Raw genomic sequence first — 24,351 nt, 5'->3', positions numbered from 1 at the left:
GAAATAGAAATATTTCAGTATGGAATCCTGCATGTGCGAATTCTCAATCAATCAAATTTACAAAATTCTTTTTGAACGTCAACATATCTACCGCCACAAGGTGTTTGGTTATGGAGAAGAAGCGGCAAAAGAAACTTCATAACACACATGTTTAAAAAATAAATGTTATCTACAACGATAAAGTTAACCTAATGGGTCATGTGTAGCTGGAGCTTCGTTCAACTTGGGCCCAACCCTATTTATTTATACAATTGAAAATATATTTTAAAGATGGTAGAACTAATACTGTACAACCTGTACGAACATCACCTTTATTTATAGCGTGAAACATTTCTTGAGCTTCGTTGTAAGGATATGAATGCCCGCTGACTTACATATGAGGCAATCATTTTCGTCTTGAAAAATGGGAATGCTTTTGTGTTTGGCTTCAAATGAAACCTCTGGTATACTAGAGGTTTCATCTTTTATCATCATTTACATGAAGTCGTTTACATATGTCTATGAGTGAAAGTTTATTAAAATGAAAATAAATTCGAAGATATCTAAAATATGTTTAAATATCATCAGTGCGATTAGTTCTGATATGTCTTTAAACAGCATTCATTCGTGACAAAGAATCGAACCTAAAATCCGTAACAGTATTAAAATAACTACAATTCCCCTGCGTCAGTCAGTTATCATTTAAAAGTGGTGGAACCAGCAAAAAGTGTTCGCACAAAAAGGACGGAAATTGAATGTGGACGCGCCGCTGTTGAATCGGAATAAATTTCACATAGGCCCGATACACACGCGGCGGCGAAAACGCAGTTATTTATTTTATTTTATTAAACAAAAAATATTTTCGTACAAACAGATTAGTGAGTGCGGCTGTCTTTTAACATGTATTTTTGGTGCAACCAGACGGTTGCACCAAAAATATTCATACTCTTCATTTTATCTCATTAGGTAATTTTTTTTGTTAGAATGTGGTTGTTATTGAATTCGTTCGTAAGAAAGTGGTCATTGTTGACTTGGAACCATGGAATAAATATTTTTGAACCGTATCCGTTATTAAACCTCATTCTGTAAAATATTTCAAAAGGGTCAATGTACAAAAGGTAAGGTTCAAAAGTCTTTAATATATTATCGTACATAAGGTTGGATTCAATATATTTTCGGGCGGCCCTAGTACACATACACAGATAACCTCTGTACATGTAGTATGTTTACATTATTAAACCAATAAGTCACATATCATCATCATCAACATCAACAACCCATTACTATCTCATTGCTGGGCATGGGTCTCCTCTTAAAGTGAAAAGCATTAAGACATAGTGCATCGCGCTGGCCAATTTCAATTTGATCCAATACCCATACCTTTGAGAACATTTCATAAGTCTCTCAAGTTTGCTAGTTTCCTCACGATGTTTTTCTTCACTGTTAAAGCAAGTGATAATACATTTATAACACCCAAATAAAAATTAGAGGTGCGATTAACTTGCCCGGGGTTCGAACCTCCAACCCCTCGTTTACGAAGTTGCGTACTGCTAATAACTAGAATATGACATATTCGCAAATTTAACAATTGAACGCTACCTATGTATCTGGCCTAATGTCAACTACCGGCCATTGGATTAACCGCTCAATTGCATCTCGTTACAATTCGTAACGATTTTGTCACTTCCCTTTCTTTTTCTATCTTTTCAAATCCCTCGGAAGTAGTTTCCGGAAAAAATCTTTGGAAACGATTGACCTTTCGCGAGAAAGGGTTTAGGATGGAGTGGTGAAGGGCTTTTGTACTTTTCTTTTATACTATAATTGACTTCGTGTCTTAAGTTTTCATGTAATGGAAGTAGTAAATGGACAAGTATACGTACATATGATGTTTTTGGCGACAACATATGTGATTTTCAAGAAGCATCGTCCAATTTGTATGTCACATTAGTATGTGCCATATCACTTGGGTGAAATCGAAAGACAATACCGCTATTTTAAGAAATATATCAAATGTATTGTGATTGTATAAGGTGCCTTTGCAATCCACCTGATAGGTAATAAGCACTGGCTACCAATGAGGTTGGCAACAGATGCAACCCCTGAAGACTAAGTTGAAGTATAGTCCGCACTAAACTGCTAGTCCGCTCTGAATATAGAAATGAATCGCGTCGCCATAACATGACTACACTGCTCGCAACAACTGCAGAGCGGACTAGCAGTTTGGCGCGGACTATACCTCGTCCAAGTGACCCTCCTTTTTTTATAATAGAAGAGTAGCAGACGAGCATGCAGTTCACCTGATGGTAAGTGGCTACTGCTACCCATGGACATCTGTAATCAACCCCAGATAGGATTAGATATTCCTACCTGAGGTCGGCCACAGATGCGCCGCTACCCCTGAGGACTAAGCTGGAACGCCTCGGGAAAGTCTGTCTCCCTTACCACACCCTTCAAACCGGAACACAGCAGCGCCTAACACTGCTGTTATTAATTAAGTTAGTTAGAATTAGGTGTGGCTGTGTGCCGCCGGAGTCGAACCACAATCCTTCAAAACCTCTTCCTTTTACTTGTTTCATAACAAAACCTTCAAACTATAATATAACGCATAACAGCTTACCACTGTTATTATAGAACAGAAATAGGTATAGCAATGGAGCTGGAGTGATACGAGTATAAGGAGTGCTTATTACACTCCTTCTAGTGTTATTTATTCTAGTGTTATTGTGTAAAAGTGTAGTGGTAGGTTACCTGCAGCACGCTGGTGTCGAAGTGCGCGAGGAGAGCGGCGGGCGACTGCTGCGACGCGCGCCGCCGCGCCACCGCCCGCGCGCTCCAATCTACAACAAACAACAATAATACCATTTATAATACTGTAAGTTTCCATGAGGATCGTCGCTTAGCATCGCACGTCGTCCATAGCTAACAATCAGACAATAAAGCTAGTGTGCCGACGTTTCAAATTTGTGGAACGCTTTGACGTACATCGTGTTAATTATTTGTATTAGGTAGTCATAACGAAGGAACATACACATATATTGAGTAAGTTGAAGTAATTGAAGATCCCTGTAGATAACTGCGACACTCTTCTCTATATCTATAATGTAATAATTTTCCATAATAGGATTAACCACCACCATCATAGCCGCCACACTATTATGGAAAATTATTACCTAACTATTTATTATTATTGACTAATTCAGTAGTACTTCTAATATATGTAGTTACTAAGTGAAAGGTTACTGTTTATTTCTGATATTTACAATATATGTAATTCAATTTAAATTTATTTTTAAGCGAGTCGATCCATTGTCTTTCCAAATTATACACATGAAGTAAGAATTATAAGATTAGTTTGTAATACTTAAGGTATTAAATTGTACATCCCAGCAAATTTAACACGTTTCAATGTAGAGTCCAATAGAATAGTAAGTTAGTAAAACAGGACCAGGTAGCCGGCGACCGGCGCCGGTGCAGACGAACCGGAAGGGCTCCCTTTACTCGTTTTTGAGTTCATTTCGAACGCAAATTGGCTGTTTATCGAAACGCGAACAGAAAGCTACGCTTCGTTCATTAATTTTCTGTTAAAGTGAAACAGACCGACAAATAAGTAAATAAAATACTCGTAGCAATGAATTGATACCAAATGACGCGAGAGATAATAAAAATAAGTAAAATAAAAATATTCCTTACATTATTAAAACTGATAATAATAACTGGTTATTGCTATTTTACTAAGTTTGGATTTGAATTTCGAAATCTAGCCCTAAGTTTATTGAGACTAAGTAGATAAAAAAATAAAATTTGACCAAATAATAAGGATAAAACTAAAATAGGTCTAGTAATTGTTAGAATCGTGTCTTATTATTACCATATTTTTTCAATTCTCCTTACTAACTAGTAATATTGGGAAGAACCCCTTTATTCACTATGGAAAATAATAATCATATCTGCATAGAGAAATTAATTTCATTTGATCATTTGCACATTGAACTTTTATTTTCTACTGAAAAAGGTCAATGAACTCTACCAATCTCTATTAAGTACAAGGCACCCTTCTCACAATAAGAAAAGCCTACCATGCCGCAATAGGTTAATAACAAAACATAATTGAACAGTAACAACTTGAAATAACGATAAGCCTAATCTACTAAGCGCCTTTCTGTAATAGGTTTAGATGGTTCGCATGCTCAGTAGATTACGGTTCACTCACACTGCATATAAACGGATTCCGCATTCAACAGTACTGTGTCATCATGAAACATTGTCTTATTTGTATGTTAAACATATAACTTTGTTATTTACATGAAAATGCGGCCGTGTTTTAAATATGAAACAGCGATATCTATCTGTGAAGTGTGGAGATGGTTAACACAGGTAACATTGTTCATACGTGTAATATCGTAATCCACAAAAATACCTTTTCGTTTTTATTGCATAAACTGCCTTATTTTAATGTGTTTTATCGACACAAGTAACGTTATCATCAACAACCCATTACTGTCCCACTGCTGGCACAGGTATTCTCGCATAGTCCACCGCGCTGGCCAAGTGTGTATTGATAGACTTCACATATCTTTTAGATTTTTTTTTATAAATCTCTCAGGTATGCAGGTTTCCGCACGTTTTCCTTCACCGTTTAGCAAGTGATAATTAATCAATACGCAGCAACGTTGTAAAGCATATAAAATAAAATACATATACCAAATTTCATAGAGATACCTGAAGAAATGCAGATTTTATTCCCATTTTAGCATATTCGAAATTTTGAAACGCTCTCCCGTAAAGTTGTCATTTTGCAGTTACGATATTATACGTAGGAGGCGTCTAACTTACTAGGGCTAGGACGACTTGAATGAAGTTGGTCACGCCTCGTTGCCGCCTCGAAAGAACTAATTTGTATTTTTACTCTACCACTGCCTTCAAACCAAAATATAATTTGGTTGATATTGATGTTATATGGTAAAAATACTATACCAGTAGTGGCGTCCATGATCATGAATATAATGATGAATTTTTTTTTATAATATGGGAGTAGCAGACGAGCATGTAGTCCACGTGATGGTAAGTGGCTACTGCCGCCCATGGACATCTGTAATCAACCCCAGATAGGATTAGATTTCTACCTGAGGTCGGCCACAGATGCTACTCCTAAAGGCTAAGCTGGAACGCCTCGGAAAAGTATGTGGTATTGGTATTTCTGCCTCATAACAGCAGTGTTAGGCGCTGATGTGTTCTAATTTGAAGAATGTGGTAAGGGAGACATGAAAAAGATGAACTGCGAATAGCTCTATCACTTTCAAATTGATAAAACAAATTGCAAATTACTTAATTTGCAACATTTATTAATCGGTAGCACAAAAGTATTGAATAAAATAATAGCTGTAGTTGTAGTTAAAATAAGGGCAGTGGATTAATGTGACTTATTTTACGAAACTCGCAGTGAAACAAGATTACAATAGTAAATGGATTGACCACTTGACACACATAGAAGAATGTGTGTAATTCTGTTTGTGTGTCGTAAAGTGGGGTAATAGTGTTTAACTGTTTCCAGTAATACTAACACGGAACACATTGCTCATTTGTTATAGTTACATTAATGTTTATTTCTCACTCACTAGCTAGTTCAGCGTCCTATGTGTAAGTCTAATCTAATCTTGTATAGTTTCAGTAATTTAGGTTCAGAGATGATAAAAGAGTCAGTCAGTCAGGACCAGAATTTTTATAAGTATTTATAAGCGCTTTCTTTTTTTAATTTTTTAACCTGATAATAACCCGTAAAATGGTTTTCAATTGTTCTCAAATGAAACTTACATCTTAGAAACCCTGACAAATTTTAGATGAAACAGGACATACTGTTTTCAACCCGCGATGAGCATTTGGGGTTTATTACTTTTTTCTATTTACGTTAGGTACGTGAAGACATTTGAAGGTGGTAGAACCCTTTGTGGTTCGACTCCGGCGGCACCACCGCCACACCTATTTCAACCTAATAACAGCAGTGTTAAGCGCTGCTGTGTTCCGGTTTGAAGGGTGTGGTAAGGGAGACAGACTTTTCCGAGGCGTTCCAGCTTAGTCCTCAGGGGTAGCGGCGCATCTGTGGCCGACCTCAGCTAGGAATATCTAATCCTATCTGGGGTTGATTACAGATGTCCATGGGCGGCAGTAGCCACTTACCATCAGGTGGACTGCATGCTCGTCTGCTACTCTTATATTATAAAAAAAAAAAAAAAAAAAAAAGACAGACGTAATACCTGATGAAAAGTCGTTACCATCACCTATCGACATCTACAAGACCAGAAAAGTCGCCAATGCATATCCTCATATCATATCATATCATATCATAGTGTTCTGTTAAACCTAAGATCCACGAGTGCCATTAATTACTTACGACCAGGAGGAGTTTAAAAATATTTCACTTTTCTTTTTTTAAGAAAAAATATTTTGAACATCCAAGTCCCATCAATATCTTTACGACTTATACTTGTACAGACAAACACATAATGTTATAGAGATAAAACATAGCACCGAACCTACAGTTAGTATATATCCTAACAGATTATTATCTAAGGGATACTCACAATGGCCACATTACAGTGTTTAGTGAGGGATTAGCGAGGATCGGGAGCGCCGGGAATGCTCGGGACACCCGATTATTAAGTAACACGATTATCGCCCTAATGTTCACGAGGATTTCTTGGTGACATAGATTATATAAAAAATAGCCTTTTACATTTTATTATTTTCACTTCGTAAGTAAATTCATTTTATTATTTTTAAATTTCATTCGGTAAATGAATTAATATGAAATTGAGAACTAGAAAAGTTATCTCCAGTTTAATAATGAGAAACTAAAATGCAAGTTTTATGTTTTGTGTTTCTCATCAAAAATTATGTCCATTTCTGCACTACGCCTTTATTGTGCAAATATACAAACATCCAGACTGAAAAAAAAACAAGTTTAAATTACTTGATACCAGACCATCCCCGGTCTGCTTCTACGTCGTGTGGTTGTTTTTTAAACAAAATATCAATTTGAATTAAGTCCGTCTTTTAAATGACTTTCTTAAAATATCTCTGCATAACTAATGCGTAATAATATTTTTTGTTTAATTTTATCATCTAATAAGGGAAGCAATACATAATCGGCATTTTATGTCGACATGTCATGAAAAGCTTACAGTCGATCGTGTGTTACCACCCTAAACCAAAAATTACTTTAATTTATTCATGTAATTGAATAATTCCCACTTGCGTAATAAATTACAATATCAATTTCGAATTAAAACCCGGAAACACGAGCACGAGTGAATCGGACCGAATTTTCCGAACATAATAGAAGTTGATGATTAAATGCCTGACAATTACCGGACAAACCCCGATTTATGGGAACAAAGGGACTTATTGGAACAAGAGGGAAGAACTCTGTTGTACGTTGCAGTTGTCGATGACAAGCTTTAAACGAAAGCTTTAATGAGACTTTTATTTCGTGTGACTTTTAAGTGAAAATCCATTTGTTATTTCAATTGTAAAAACTTTACTCGACATTTCTGTTTTTGTTCATTCTCACATTTATCTATTTGTGTATTTAATATTACTTCATACTGGTCAACTGACGGACAAAATAGGAAAATTAATAAACTACATTTTATAAAGAAAATAAGAACTAGTCAAGGATCAATAATATAACAGTAAATATTAGACAAATAGTCAATAATATAAGAGTTCATTAATATTTGATTCTTGTATCAAATTGTATATCATTGTATCGATTTTAAAGTTAACCACTTATTGGTAAAGCGTAAACGTCACATATTTTTTGCAAGCGGACAGCTATAGCTCGACTTGGCGGCAGATCATCATCACTTTCATCGCGCTTCGCATTGACACTTGCTCGGATTGACAGAACAATTACTCATTCCCAACTGGTAATAACTCGTAGATAACACATTGCCATCTCTTATGTATTTCTACTATACAAGTTGCATTTCTTTAAACTATTATCAGTGCAATACTATAGAAGTCAATAACGCAACATCTTAATGTATTTATCTCTATATAAATTTAAAATAATCCGTATTATACACAATCTGGATAATACACAAGGAAATAATCCGCGAATGTAATCGTATAATCTGCAAGTGTTGTCACGTATCTCGTTAAGACAGGTACAAACACCCAAATTACCGCATCTTATAACTCACGACGCTGTAGGGATGCCACCCATTGATAATTTAAGAATTCGTTTTAAAAATGGTACTGATTTATTCAAGATTCAACGAATATAGGTATTTCAGGATTTATAACGACGTTTATGAAAGAGACGCTTTCTATACTTACAACCAAAAGCTAGGACTTTCTGTGTCGTGAGTGCTATGGACAAATGCAAGACGAACACAGACCAAAAATCTAAACTTGTTATTCACATAGTCGTGTGGCCAGGGTTGTACTCTATTTTTTTTTCAAACACGTTGTTCATGTCATACTTTCGTCATTTTAACCCGTATGGGCAGTGACACGAATATTTTTGACACATTTGAAATCTTTCAGTTGAAAGACAAGAATAACAATATTAGGTTACATAAAAAGACCTTCACAATAAATAAAAGACTAGATTATACTTTCCACATACTAAAAAAATACGGGTAATGAAACGGTCTTTGGAATAACAGAGAGACAATTTCATTTTATTATTTATCGAACAGAAATAATAACAACCCTACTCAAACTATGCGAGGCTGAGCAAAGCGACTCGACAAAAGCGATTTTACACCAATAAATACGGAAACTTCAGCAAAGACTTGTAGGGTTAACGCCGGTCGTATTTTACCCGAGACAATTTTTAAATCACGATTGAACTGAAATTAATTACAATAGGAATACAACAACAAGATGTATGAAAGAAATAGGTATGTAACATTTTTAAATCGTACATGCCACTCATATGTACCTACAATCAAAGAATACCACTAATACCACCATAATCGAAAGTTAATGAAGATCCACCGTAACATCAAAAATTCAAGAAAAACTGTTAGTTAATGTCCGTCTTAAGAATCATCATTATGCATTACTTTCTATATACATTTTCTATCTTTAGTTCTCGTGTAACCAAAAACCTGTACAGGTATATTAAACAACAATAAACTAAATCTTCAGATTACCAATGATTCGTCTCAACACTTATAGTAATTGCTACCCATCACGCGTAACGCAGATAATGCCCGATCATTAGTTACTTCAATTATTACCATTAATTTGTAACAACGGTCTGAACAATACAAACAATGAACAACAGCAAATCTCATAAGTCAATGAACTGATAGGTCTCGGGTGTATTCCGACGGAAACCCAGCGAGCTGGATACATGCGTTCAGTTTGTAACATACTCGAGGGTACCGATATTAATGATAATGTACACTAGAGGAATAAATAGTAAATTGAAGACGAAACAATTAGGGAATTGCCGCCGGAGGTAGCAGCGCTACAATACTTCTGCCTAATAAAAACAATGTTAAGTATTGCTGGGTTATAAGGTCTTATAAGGCGTTCAAATTTAGTCCTCAGGGGCAGCAATCTTTAAATCCTTAAATACCATAGACTCTATCCTAATCTGGGGTTGATTACAAATCCGTAGGAGGCAGTAGCCAATAACCATACGGTGGTATTCACTTGTTTGTTACTTTGACATTATAAAAAACATAAAATGATGAGCAAAGCTATGACACGAGATCCGTTTAAATTTCTTACAAATAAAACATATCAATTTTTACGTACTGAGTTATTTGTAAAATGTATGTGTTATGCTGCATTCAATCTTAATTATTTTTTAGAACCACTTTGTTTTAAACTATACAATATTACGACGAATTGAATTTGATAAAACTTTTTAAATTATTATATACACAACGGCTGTATTACAACACAATTAATTTCAGAGAATATATACAAGTAGTGATAATATTTTTGCTTAAAATATTGCAAGCGAACCAGCCCGTAAAGTTAGTTATGAAATAATTATTTCCCAAAAATGTTATTATATGCCTACAGGGACCTTGGGAAGCCATTTTTTCGCAGTGGAATTTTAATCGAACGGCGTTTTGGTGCCAAAGGGTGGAAAGCTCGAAAAAAATTCAATATTTTACCCTTCGCAGTGGGTTCGGTGGAAAATAATTGTAGCTGTATTCTATATGTATATAAGTGGATGCGGGACTCTATGGGATATAAGAAGTTAAATACATCCAAATAGTTATGTAGGACGGCCGTAGCATATATAATTGTGTTTCGACTACAATTTGCCTGCTTAATAGTGTTGTATTTAAACGTCGCGTGAGTAAAAATCGGCGCCCTTATACATAGAAACGAATTTAATAAACTATTTTTAGATAGATCTCCTAAAAATAGATTCTTAACATTTAAATAACAATGACCACGTAACATGAGATGAGCTACATCCAAACAATGCAACTACAACCAAAATTACATCAATAAAACTCCGGCTTTAAGCTAGCTAGAAGTACGGGTAACAACATAGCACTTTGAAAGTAAAATCCCCTCTAAGAAAATAGAGCTATATTTAGTCGAATCATGGAATAATCAAAGGAGTATGTTTGTTCGCAAATACGATAAGAGAAGGGTTAAACGGCGGATTACGCGGCGACGGCGCTTGGCCGGTGTTTGCACTGTTGCTACCCCACAGCGGTGACCAGAGCGCTGTACGCTTGGGGTACAACAGGAGATTTCCTAAGACACGATATATTTTTATATGAGATCTTAATAATGTCTTGAGTGGTAAAGATGTCCTCGTGCCTTTCTAACAAGCAGAAGGTGGAGATACCAGATAACAAGACCATACAAAATTACCATACAAGTGCATTTAATGCTCATGGAAAAATGCCTCCAACCCCAATCAATAGCAGTTGATTCGACATATAACCCGATATTCTGTTTTAATACAATTTGTATCATTTACGACGAAAAAAAACAGTTGTAAGAATTTATAGTTTTTTTTTTATAATGTAAGAGTAGAAGACGAGCATGCAGTCCACCTGATGGTAAGTGGCTACTGCCGCCCTTTGGCATCTGTCCAATCAATTCCAGATAGGATTAGATATACCTACCTGAGGTCGGCCACAGATGCGCCGCTACCCCTGAGGACTAAGCTGGAACGCCTCGAAAAAGTCTGTCTCCCTTACCACACCCTTCAAACCGGAACACAGCAGCGCCTAACACTGCTGTTATTAGGTAGAAATAAGTGTGGCGGTGGTGCCGCCGGAGTCGAACCACAAAGGGTTCTACCACCTTCATAGTTCTATAGTTTATAGTAGGTTATTTTATCTGTATCTGTAAACTAGATAATTACTTTATCTGTACACCTAACAGAGACTCACGGTCCACCTATAAACATTTGCAACACCCGAACAACTCACATAGTATTAACAACTTTAAAGAAAACTTATTTTGGATATCTTTTAACTGAAATATTAGAGTAAATTCTCCTCTAATGGTAACAAATTCCCCAGTGTGTCCCAAGCCGCGGCCGCAAAGCATTCTCTCCGTCCGCTGTCCGCAAACGTTCAAGTATTTGAGCCGAAACGTCCGAGATTCCAGCTCATTACCACCGCTCAGTATTCACGTTATGCACGCTGAATCTCCTTAATGAGAAGTATAAAGCGTAGCTTATTTCTTTGCCTTTGTTGTATAATGTAGAAAGTATTCAGGATGTTTAAAATAAAATGTTTAGAGAACTTTGAAAGATCCAAGCTCTCTGTTTTAAATATATCTTATTTTTGTTACTTTTTTATATTAGTTTTTTGTTTTTGAATACGAAATTCGTATTATTTAAAAATAGTACTGTTAGTACTCTATTTTGCTTACGAATAATTTTAAAAATATCTGATGAATGAATATTTTTTAGAGAAACAAAAAATCTGTTCAACAAATGTATATTTATATCTACTTTTAATTTCTTACCTTATTTCTTAGGCATAAATATAGGAATCTTTCGTTCATTTTTTGTACAGGCTCAAAGCGAAGATTAAAAATTTTACGTTAGAAATTGTCTTCATGTGTTTTGGATCAAAATACGACCAATTACCATAGTTAACTTCTGAAACCTTACACGCTTGTGTTAACTGCATTCCCTCTTTCCATACGCAAACTATAGACGTTAAACGTTTGCTTTAAAGGATTTATGTTGCTAACTATCTTAATTGGAAATCTGTTCCCTCGTGAGCTGCCCGCCAGAACACGAGCTCAATAACAGAATAACATTAGACCCATTGAGAGCCAAAGAGAATTTATCCCTACAAATCCAATTAATGTTTCAAAATTTATGTATGTTTTATATGTTATGAAACAAAAATTAACTAACTGTAGAACTCTATTCTTTCTTGCTTCCTTTTTTCTAATGCTCACTATCTACCTCTTGTGTCTATACATATAGAGTATTGTGAACTATAGAACTAGAATTGTAGAACTCTATGAAGTTTAAAATTGAAAGGACCACAGAACAGCTGTGTCGTGCTTTCAGTTGTAGTTTGAAGTATTCGTACCACGAGGTACCAATTTAGTTCTAAAGAATATCACCTTTAAATTGATCTCAAATCTAAAATAAATTTTAAGAAAATTCTATATTCTTATTTGCAGAAGGTAGTAAATGTCTCAAGACTGCAGTGCACCATAATCATATTATAGTCTGTACATTTGCCACTTCAATAATACACAATAATAATAATACTTCTCCAGCATCAGTATCCCATACTAAGATCCACTCTCCTACGTAGCCAGCCAAATGGTATTGCGAGAAGCAATTAGTATAATATCAGAGATTAGACCGCCGTAGACTTAGCCCGGAATATATTATACACAAGATATTAATGCTTTTGATTAGGTCAGCAGGGCCTTATGATAATCTTCTAAATGTATATATGCACATGGTTATTACGTAACTGTTATGGATACTACCTACCCTAATCGTTTAATTTATGGTATTAAAATCTAATGGATCCTTAGAAGGATAGATTGTTCTTTATTGTCCCACGAAACGCTGATATAGCAGTCAGAATATTGCAATTCGATTTAGGCTGAGACCGCACTGCGATTAAACGCAGACTGAATAAAAAAAGCTGAAAACGCCAAAACGCATACGAACACGCACTGCGGTTTTCTTTTGGCTTAATTTTATTTCAGTCTCATCATAGATTTCAGGCGAACAGCACGTGTTGTGGGGTTAGAGACTGAATAAAAAACCAATGATATTTAAAACTATAGATATGTTACCTGCCCTAACTTAAGTGCTCAATGTTATTTTAACATACATAGCATTATGTGCACATTAACATAACATAAAACTTATCCATTTACTTAAATTAACGCTCCTCAGATTTACACTTATTTCGTAATATTAAAATAACTTGTGTCTTACAATTTTTTTTAACCAAATTAAAGTCGATGTGACAAATGTGTTTCTACTCCTGCAAGGTGAAGCGCATAGTAAGCGTACAGAATAAAACAGAGATGTTAACGCTGCCTTTAAACCAGAAATTTGTCATTTCTGTTAAACAACAGAAATATGAGTTGCAGTTATGCCTCCGGAATCGAAACACAAAGATGTTTGACACCTATTTAGGTTTAAGACTATAGTTTATCACGTCGGAAATCCTCTCTTTTTCAGGTTGTAATAATCACTGATATATCTCAAAAACCGTATTACTTAATAGCCCTTTTAATTACCCATAATCTACAGCAGTCACAGAGTCCCAGCAATGGTGGCGAGCGATCACGGCGGTAAACCGCGACGTTTAGGCTACATAAATTATATTAAGCTGTAATCCCGTGGCGACGGCCGCTCCAGGAAATTAAAGGACATCGTAACAACTAGCTCCAGCCCACGACGTTGTCTAAGAAACACAATGTAGGGCATTGTTCCTCAAAGTTTTTTGTTATATGAAATAAAATTTTATCATATTTTCTTAATAGTATAACATTATTTTTTGTATATCAATGTATTTGCACATTCGTACGTTTAATCTAAGTAGACATATGCTACAAGTCTGGTAATGACCGAATTGCAGGAGGATGATGTAAAGTAAAATTTAGGTAGATTAAACGGTCTCAATAATGAACATGAATTTATTATTCAGGGATAACATCTTTATGACCAAGCTACTAAAAGGTTAAAGCGAGCGATAGTTGGATTTGTGAACATAAGATGTGTCTTACATTCGAACCTGGATCTTTAGCGTAACAAGACAAAATTTCAATTTTCTGCTGACTGTTTGACACTTAATCTACGCCACGATCATACAAAGAAGCTGCACTAAAAATTCATCATTTATATCTACCTAACTGGGATCAAACCCAGAACTCTTTGCACGTCAGCCGTCGTTTTTTTACCTCTGAGGTAGAAAGGGTGTTCACGCTCTATTTATCAAGCACGCACCACTGCGCACACACCCTCCCCAAATTTACAATGGGTGCGAAATATAACTTTTTGAATGTAGATAAATTGTCTTTTAACTGACACCGACCCGTCGAGGACTGAGTTTATGAAAACAGCGTTTCAAAAATGCGTTGGTTAAAACGAGTTATATCACAGCGGAGAAGTTAAATAAATGTTATCATTTCGAAAACGTTTGACACGATTTTTTAAATATTCAAGAAAAAGAGCTAAGGAACAATACTGCCGACCTAATGATCACACTACACCACCATTTTTAAAGGAAAGATAAGTGCAGTGGTCGTAATTTCACAGTCGAGCGACAACTATATGTAAAACTTATAAAAGATTTACACTAAGACGATACTTTTGCGCAAATAAGACTTGTAGAGGATATAATTAGTATTTTTAACATAAAGATATTTAGGATACCTTAATCCAGACGTGGTACCTAAAACTTGTACCATACAACACCAGTTTTAGAACAAAACAGACGTCTTAACTTCAAACAAAAACCACGGCTGAAACATTAAGCATTAACCTAAAATGTGACAAAATGAAACCGTATTACGATGCCAATAAGGTTATTAATATTATATATCGTAAGGACCTTTATGTGCCGTAAAAGCCTCAATAAATTCCATTAGAGGAACAAAGTTGGCAAGTAATTTACGTTTTGGAGGTAAAAGGGAGTTTTGTGAAGCGTATCGGCTTGCTACATGACCTTCGTAGGGCATTGTTTACATTATCTGGATAATGTATTCATTACACTTTCCAAGCGACCTCTATTCTCAAAAATCGCAAATGTAGTTCATGATGGTAAAACAATCACTGTACGTTACTGTACTCTTACACAGGTTACGATCGCAAAGATATATACTTTGGCAGGCAAAATGTTAATAGATTGATAGTGGGCGTAAGTATTTCACACAAAAATTGACCCATTGATATTTTGAAATAATGTAGAGTATATGTAGAATTAAATATAGGGATCTGCGTCGTAGCCAAGGGCTGGCCTCAGGGACGGCTGTCAGTCGCGTAGACCTCAAGGGACGCACATCAAACGAATACGGACATTAAGAAATATGATGCTCACAAAAAGTTAATTTTTTTTTTTGTTTATCTTACTTACTAGCTGACCCGGCAAATTTTGTACCGCCTCAAAATCTATTTATCAAATATATTTCATATAAAATATAGCCTGTGTTACTCGTGGTAATTTAGCTTTCGAATGGTGAAAGAATTTTTAAGATGGGTCCAGTAGTTTTTGAGCCTATTCATTACAAACAATCATATAAACAAAGTTTTCTTCTTTATAATATTCGTGTAAATTTGAAGTACCTAACATTTTAGATGCGCTAAATACAAACCTTCCCTTGGGCGGCCATGACCTTAATACGAAACTCATCAGAATAAAGAACATTTAGTTATTTATCTCTTTTTACTTTTATAAAATTATTTGTACCATAACTACGAAAGTAATCATGACACATCAGTGCCAATTTACTGGCTTTATACATATAAAAATAAATATAGATTTATCAAACTGTCTTATAAAACCGAATCAAGGAAAATCTGTAGTCATCCGGCCCTACGCGATCCGCCCTTTGATAGCCTTAATTCACATGTCCTAAGGGCGCTCAGACCATAGTCCGGTCACGCGCGGGGTGACGAGACGTTCAAAGGGAAAGGTAATTTAGGCTCCAAATGGTTTTGTACTCACTAATTCACGAGATTATTTATTTTGTTGAAAAATTGTTTATTTGGAATAAGCTAGTGTCTAAAGTGATTAAAGTGTTGAAGGTTAAAAAAGTGGATATTTTTGCGTATATTTTTTCTATTTTAACGGAGCTAAGTAGATAATAGATGCATGCAGGTATACTTAATTACAATAATAAACATCAGCAGACATATGAAGTACCTAAGTATAGAACAGTATTTTAACATAGAAAGCGGTGGCTATTGATTTCCTCGCTTCCGAGCTAGACACTAACATATAAAGAGTTTTGCAATCAAAATTATATCACATACCAATATGGAAAGGTTACACATCAAGACATCTACTATAACAGTGATGTATTAGCTGTATTAAGCTTTGAAGGATTTAATTAGATTGAGATATTAATTTGAGGAATTCCAAATTAGTCCTCAGGGGTCATAACACCTGTAATCAATCTCAGATAGTATTCCTGTTCAATCAGACTACAGTTATCCTGGATTGGTAGACTCTCAATATAAATAAATGGCATGCACGTTTGCTAGTTCCATTACATACAAATACACCATTCAAACTTTGTGCTGTACACACAGACAGTATCCGCTTTTGTTCCAAACTAAAACAATAAATAACATAACGACAATTGTAAAACGAAAACAAAAACAGCGAACGACAAAAATTGAAAAATGAATGTCAATGGTAGTCGTACACTGTTTGTTTTGCTTTCTGTTTTTTTCCAAGCACTATTGTAAACAGATGCCAGCATTTCTGATTTTTTTGTTATCTACAACAAAGCATTTGTTGTTTCATAAAAATGACTATCATTCAATTAGAATTGTAGATCTACTTAAGATCGAATAGCGATGTGTTGCTAGCCCTGATGACTAACTTAGGATGTCTTGTGTATCACTACACTTACCTACACATGATCTAATCCTCATCATCTACAAATAATAAGCAACGACCTTATCACCCTCTTCAAATTCTAACACAGCAGCGTTCATTATAATATGTAACTTTCCTTCGTATGTTTTCTGTAACAATTTTCACATAAACAGATAACCCCAGAAAAACAGAGGTATTTAGTATTTTCATCCTGACCCTCAAAACAGGCCGTTAAAATTCATGCCACGACTTGAAGCATCATCATAAAATATAAAGAAATAAAATCATTGTCCCACAAAACCAAATGGCTGGAAGATAATAAGCGCGTATCGTTCCCTATTCCCGGTTTAGGAAAATGACATTTCCGTGCCAGTGCCGAGCCGTATAATGATTTTACGTTCCCGAAGACCTGTGACGTCACCACTCCCTAATGACTTCCCCGACGCGCTATTAAACGGTACATATAAATAACGTCATACTCCCTAAACGATCAATGGCCTACCTTATAACAAAAGTAATAGGGTACTGGCAATATGTAGCAAAATTTATTAGGATTTTTGTGGAACAATTGTTTACATTCAAATAAGCCAGAAATGATAAAGTTGGACCTAAAATACACTTCGCCTTTAGGAGCATAATTTGAAGCCATAAATTAATAATTTAGTTTTTAAGGCAAAGCCCTCTCTAGTTCAACTCTGGAATCACCACTTCCATATTTTTCTATCTAATAACAGCAGTATCTGCACCGCTGTATTCCAATTTGCAGGGTGTGGTAGCAGAGAAATACTTATCTGACGCGTTCCAACATAGTCCTCAGGGGTAGCAACACATCTGTGGCAGACTTAAAGTGGGCCTTTTCTATTATCAAGGGTTGATTCCAAGATGTCCTTGGGCTGCAGTAGCCACTTACCATTAAGTAGAAGGTATACTCGTTTGCTATTTCAATATTAATATTAGTAGTTGGTTTCCATGCGTAACGAAACCAATTAATTAATTATAAGTTCCCATTACGGTTCAATTATTATATTGGAAATAGAGTTCATAAATGCCAACAAAATCTTTAAGCTAAAATATCGCCGTATTTCTTTTAAAGGTGAAGTTTTATTATAAATGTGTACAATGACCTTTGCGGACCTTCTTAAAGGGCACCAAGAAACCTATATTGGTAAAGAGCTCGTGCGCGAAACCTTACGCCTTGTGAACAAAGGGATTGAAATATAAGTAAATATCGCAGTTAATATTTGTACTGTGTGGACAACTGGAAAGTCATGGTCCACTACGTACCAGGTCTGAAATCTTGCACAAATAGCAAAAAGTAAGCTAGACGCTTCATACATTCATAGCCCCACACTACAATTCCCTGTGTCATGCTTGCCACAGACATACACAAAGACAAATACACCCCGGTCTAGAACAGACACCCAAATTCATCATTCAGATGTCTGTCTGGCCGGGGATCGAACTAGAAACCCTTTGCGCCTCAGGACGCTAAGTCACGCGGGTCTAGCTCAAAAGTAACACTCGCGTATTATTATTGTCCCAATATTTCATTTATTTTAGTCACTATTAAAACGCGTGACCTTGCTTCCATAATTTATGGTAATGTATTGCAGCAGCTTTATACTGGACCATAAAATTTTTATAGACTCCTCTTAGGAGACCTTAGATAATATTTATTCAAAATATTTTAATAAAAGTACCTCTCCCAAGCTTCGTAAAATATTTGACTTATTATTTTCGTCAACAATATTATGTGTACAAAGGACCCCCATCATTGGACCCTATAAAATAATTACATAATTCAAGAACAAACAAAAGGTCATTTATGAAAGCAAATATCAACAAAACATACCCTTTGCTCACGTGACGTCACGTAATGGCAGACAAAATGGCGTAACCTTCGCACGCATGGAGCGAAAGTTTCCTAATGAGACAAAAAGCCTAAGTTTTGACATTTATCAGGTACATCTGTATTTCCCGTTTCTAAAAATACTATAATCAGCGTCGATCAGGACAGTCTTAACGAATGAGACCCTGGGCACACAAGAATAATTTGAGGCCAAATTCGTGACCACCTAAAAGTCAACAAAATAATATTTCAGTGAATGATCAACATTTTAATTTAGAACGTTAAATCTTAGCAATCCGTCTAAGATAATATTTTGGCTTTTCAGGGCCCCTCTCATGTAGGGGGCCCTGGAAGCGGGCACGGCAAAACGGAATAGTCTGTGACTTATTAAAACTTAGATATTATCTTATAATGTAAAACAGATTCAAATATTCAGGCGAATTTTGTATACCAGTTTTCGCCTAGTGGTCGAAATTCCCTACCCATTGAAAATGTTTTAAACTAAATATCGTCAATGGCTAATAAACAAATTTAGAGAAATAAAAAATGTTCATAATTGCATTATCTTAGCCGATTCATGGGTATAAATTATTAATATAAACGAGCAAGATACAAAACGAAATGCCATTTTGGATTACAAAAGATTATTGAAACCATGTACATAAGTACTAGCTATTTATCATCTGCCCTCATTCATATTTCAATATCCACATCACCCACATTTCATCTCGAAGGTGGAAATAAACTGCGGATTACCGGACCGGAGCCGGATCATCTCCGAATGAACCCCGATATTAAACCGCGGAACCCTCGGCTAATTTCGCATAAAAATTCATATATTTTCCCAGACGGGCAATAGTTTATTAGAGTTTAACACAGGATTAGAGTTCTCTTTGCGGTAAATTCTTGTTTTTTCTCTGAAGAGGGGAATTAATGACGGCCTGTTTCAAAGAGTTTTAATTAGCTGAATTGAAAATCTAAGGATTATAACGTATATGTTACTTTTGTGTTATGACATTAAAGTATAATATCTTCGTTTTCAAACCGCTAATCTACCACGGCTAGGTACTGGTCCCCTCGCAGAGTGAAAGGGGCTTAGGCCATAGTCCACCTCGATGGCCAAATACGAATCGATAAACTTCAAAAATCTCCAAAAACTTTATTTTTAACACTAGCGTGTTTCCTTCACAGTTCAAAGCTTGTATTTGAAAATTGGATCCACTATAGAGAGGCCGACGTTCAACTACTAAGCTACGCAATATATAAGAACGCAATATATTCTACAAAATTAGTGGTAGCAGTCTTATATCCAACAATGAATAACGGATTTGATGTTGAAGATATTTCCAATTACAGAACAAGACATCCCAATATTTACTTACAAAAACAAATTTAAGTTATTTAAAGAGAAATAGCACAGTATGTTTCGGAAGCGTTGCCCCGTAGTGTCATTTGTGTAGAAGCTCATTTCAGTGACTGTAGGATGTGAGTGCAGCGTCAATGGCGGCTCCGGCGTGACACATTTCTTGTGAACACATCTGGTGGAAGATATGAGGGTACGGCGATTCATGTGTATATTTTTGTGACAAGAGAAACCAACAATGAACTATCGAACAACAATGAATATCATATCTTGCGTATTGACGCACGATATGTGATGATATGTGTGTCTAAGACTTTCACTTGAAGAACTCTGTTAACGGTTCAATTCCTAGTTCGGACAAATCTCCTAAAATAACATTTATACAGAAACAGAAAATTCATACATAAAGTAATAAGAATAAATAAAAAATATAAATCCTGCAATTTCCTCTAGTTAAGTGCCAAGGGTGGCAAATTGATTTTGACTAGGCCTGTACCTTACTACCTAGGTGTGGCCTTTTTAACAATTTGCTCGCAAGTTTTTGTTGCTGTAAGTAAATAAAAACCATAAACTAAGCCAAGAATCAAACCTGGGACACTGCATTTTAAAATAGCCGTAGTAGCACGCCGCGACCTCAAACAAGTATAACTAAAAACTGTATTCTAAGGTTACAATTCGAACATTTAAGCTAGAGACTACAATACCTAAGAACTAAACTAGAACGCTATGTGTTCGTAACTTGTGGCGATGCAATCTGTAGAGTGACGCCTCTCAGCAGATTGACGCTCCAGTCGTCACTGATCGATGACGTCGGCTAATGACGGCAACGGGTGGACGGACGGACGTATACAATCACTTGTATTATATATACTGGAAGAGGGTCCTCATAAAGAACTGGATATTGACTGATTTTAATTCTCATTGACAAGCGTAAACAGCCTAGCGGCTTGCGTAGACTGTCAATGGGGTACAATGTTAAGCAACGTAGAACGCAGTCACTAGTAGCTTTACGAAAGGTACTTAAGTCTGTCGTAGTAGCTTTCATTACAGCAAGCAGTGGAACGGTCTCCATACTGGTCTGACGCGCAGAGAGTTCCGGGTTCTATTCCCGGTCATATAATTTGCTATACGCTCATACTCATATGACTTTACCACAATTATACCAACTAGCATTGAGTACCTATTTCTATGATAAAGAAATTGTGACGTCAGGATCCCTACAATCATTGTCTATTGGTGAAAACAAAGAGTTGTTATTTTTTATCACATATAACACGACATACAAATACGAAAACAATATATTTCTATCCTAGATTTGTAAAATAAGGCATACATTTTCGGTAAATCCCTTCCCTTCTTCTATAGACGTGTTTGAAAATTATGTAAATGGTCATTGTAAAAACATGTTTCACAGAAAGCTTCGGTAAAAAATGTTGGAAAAATTGGTGAGAAAAAAGTTGATTATATTTCTCACTTACATATTATAGAACAGGAGTGTGAGGAAAACATATATGTACCAATTTCGAATTAAACAGATTATTCAAACCTGTTATACATTAATTATGAAATTTTAATTGCAGACAGTAGGTATGTGTTAGTAATATAATTTATATCTCGACTTTCAGAAAAATAATGAACAAATTGAGTCAAAAGCGATGAGCTAGCTTATAAGTACGCTATTTATTGGGTTCGATTCCCAGACAGGTCAAGAATCCCATGTTATTATTTATGTATTATTGGTCTATGATACACACACAGTACATAGAAACCATAAGTACAACCACATGAAATAGTTTATATTCAGCTTACATAATCAACTATTCATAATTAATATGCATAATTAATTCACGCCTGACATTGTCATATTATGAGGCGCTCCCCGCTCTATTATGATTTGCATTTGACGACTTTGCAATTTTCAGTGACATAGTGACCTTAAGAGTATGAAGTTTTAATATTCCATATAAAATGGGTTAGTAGATCGATCAAAATAAAATGACCGATTATAATAATATATTGTAATTCTAATCCGTTTAGATACAAATACATATGATAATTAAAGTTATTACTGCTACACATGTTTTCTCCCTAAAATAAGACATTTTTCATTTCATTTATTATGATAAAAATCCTTGGGTAATATTTTTTTACATTTGTTACTATAATAATTGTCCTGTCGTTTAATAGTCCTTTAAACATAATATAAGAACCGCGAATTTTATTGTTAAAGTGTATCTTATACATGGGACAATATATGTCTGTTTGATAAGTATAAAAATAAATTAAACAGACGAATTAGAAAAAATCTATTAGGCACAGACAGACAAAGGCACCTTTAATTCCACGCCACCATTCAACCATGCTATAACAAACCCCATAAATTAATTACTACACACCAATTCCAGCCCAGCACGGGGCTCACGGCACAAACTCATGTTCCCGTATTAATAACGCCGGTTGTACATAATTATTTTCGGTGGTGCGCATTAATCTGACAATTAGTGAGCAGGTGTCGGGGCGCGCGCATATATCACGCACTCGTACGGAAATGAAGCCTGCTATTGGTGAGTTAATGTTTATTTATTTTGGTACTGTTTAAGAGCAAACTGCAGCTTTTATGACCCACTTGAATTGTCTTGGAAGAGAGCAATCGAATTTTGGTTTGAAATTCTGGGTAGAACCCTCTGTGGTTCGACTCCGGCAGCACCACCGCCACGCATATTTCTGTTTACAGTAGTGTAGTGCAGCTGTGTTCTTGTTTGAAGGATGTGGTTATGGAGACATACGAGTATGTAGACTGGTCATTTCAACTTAGTCCTCAGGCGTAGCATAGTATTTGTGGACAACCTTCTTTTTTTTTCTCTCTCTTATATGTATATTTATTTATTATATTTAAAACATATTTATGTATGTATGTATAAAATATGTATATTATTTATTTATCCTTAATGTATATGTATATTTAACACCTGCCGCAAATTCTCTCCAATCACCAAGGGTTGACTGGTAGAGAATGCCATTAGGCATTAAGTCTGCCCTGTTGTAATTTAACTTTGTGTTATTTTTACAATAAATATATAAATAAAATAAATAAAATAAACCTCACTTAAGACTCCAATCTTATCTGGATTTGATTCCAGATGTCTATGGGCGATAATACTCACTTAACATCAAGTAGACAGCATATAAATATTTAAAAACGCCACGAAAATGAAAAATAAATAGAATACATACATAGAATGTAGTACTAAATTTTCGTGGACCGTCAAACAAAATACGCATTTTGATAGGAAATGAAGTTGACATAGGTACTGAAAATTATTTCACAGAGTACCAAATGAAACCGTATTTATCCTGAAATGAGTTTCCTCCGTCTCGGAGGGTATTTCGTTATGTAGGAAGGTTGACAAGGTGAAATTCGTTCAATGATGTGACAGTCGGACTGACACATTGACATACGAAACGAAATTGTAAGTACGTGGTCGATCAGGCCCACGACTATTATCCCTATATTTCAGATGTGTTTTTTGTTATATTTATATATTTTTTCTTTTTTGTTATTTGATTTTCTGTGTTGCATTTAGGCTAATAAAGAATTTTTTACTTTTCTCTCGACGATACAAGTTTTCTCACAATTCTCGAATTTCTCATTTCTCATCATTATTAAATATTTAATCAAAACAAAATATACAAACCTTTAAAGTAACTAAACTGGACGAGATAATATTTTTATTAATCATTGTTACTGTCGGTTTTTTTTCTTACGTGCCTTCATTATAACAAATATATTCTACGGCTTCAACCCAAAACTTAAGTAATTATTATTAAAAACTTTAAATATTGCGTCTTACTAGTATATTTTACTTAATGTAAATAATTGGCATTATATAACAAACACTCAACTATGAAAAACATTTCGAAGTAGTTATAATTACACTATAACCTAAAATTTTGAAGTACTGACCTGATATCGATCGAACTTTCTCATTCAATGAAAGCACTTTACTCTTAACTATTAAATAATAGTCATCTTGAAGGTCTTGAAGGCGTGTAATCTTATAGTCACATAAAAGGTACAGAGTAACGATATAATAACTATACGTAAGTAAGTTCACACTAGT

The 24,351-nt window shown here is 35.2% G+C and overlaps 1 protein-coding gene across 1 annotated transcript in view; it reads right to left on the bottom strand.

Annotated features, from left to right (window-relative positions):
* The window catches only part of LOC140745602 (dystrophin, isoforms A/C/F/G/H), a 630,858-nt gene that overhangs the window by 499,676 nt on the left and 106,831 nt on the right, over positions 1-24,351 (bottom strand). The window contains exon 38 of the mRNA XM_073077541.1: positions 2,728-2,816. Within this exon, the coding sequence (XP_072933642.1) occupies positions 2,728-2,816 (89 nt within the window). The remainder of the gene's footprint in view (positions 1-2,727; positions 2,817-24,351) is intronic.

This window comes from Epargyreus clarus, unplaced genomic scaffold (assembly GCF_041222505.1).
Source record: "Epargyreus clarus isolate Ecla_fem2 unplaced genomic scaffold, WU_Ecla_fem_2.2 ptg000010l, whole genome shotgun sequence".
Lineage (NCBI taxonomy): Eukaryota > Metazoa > Arthropoda > Insecta > Lepidoptera > Hesperiidae > Epargyreus > Epargyreus clarus.
The sequence above is the reverse complement of the archived record's forward strand: the minus strand, read 5'-3'. Positions and strand labels throughout refer to the sequence as shown.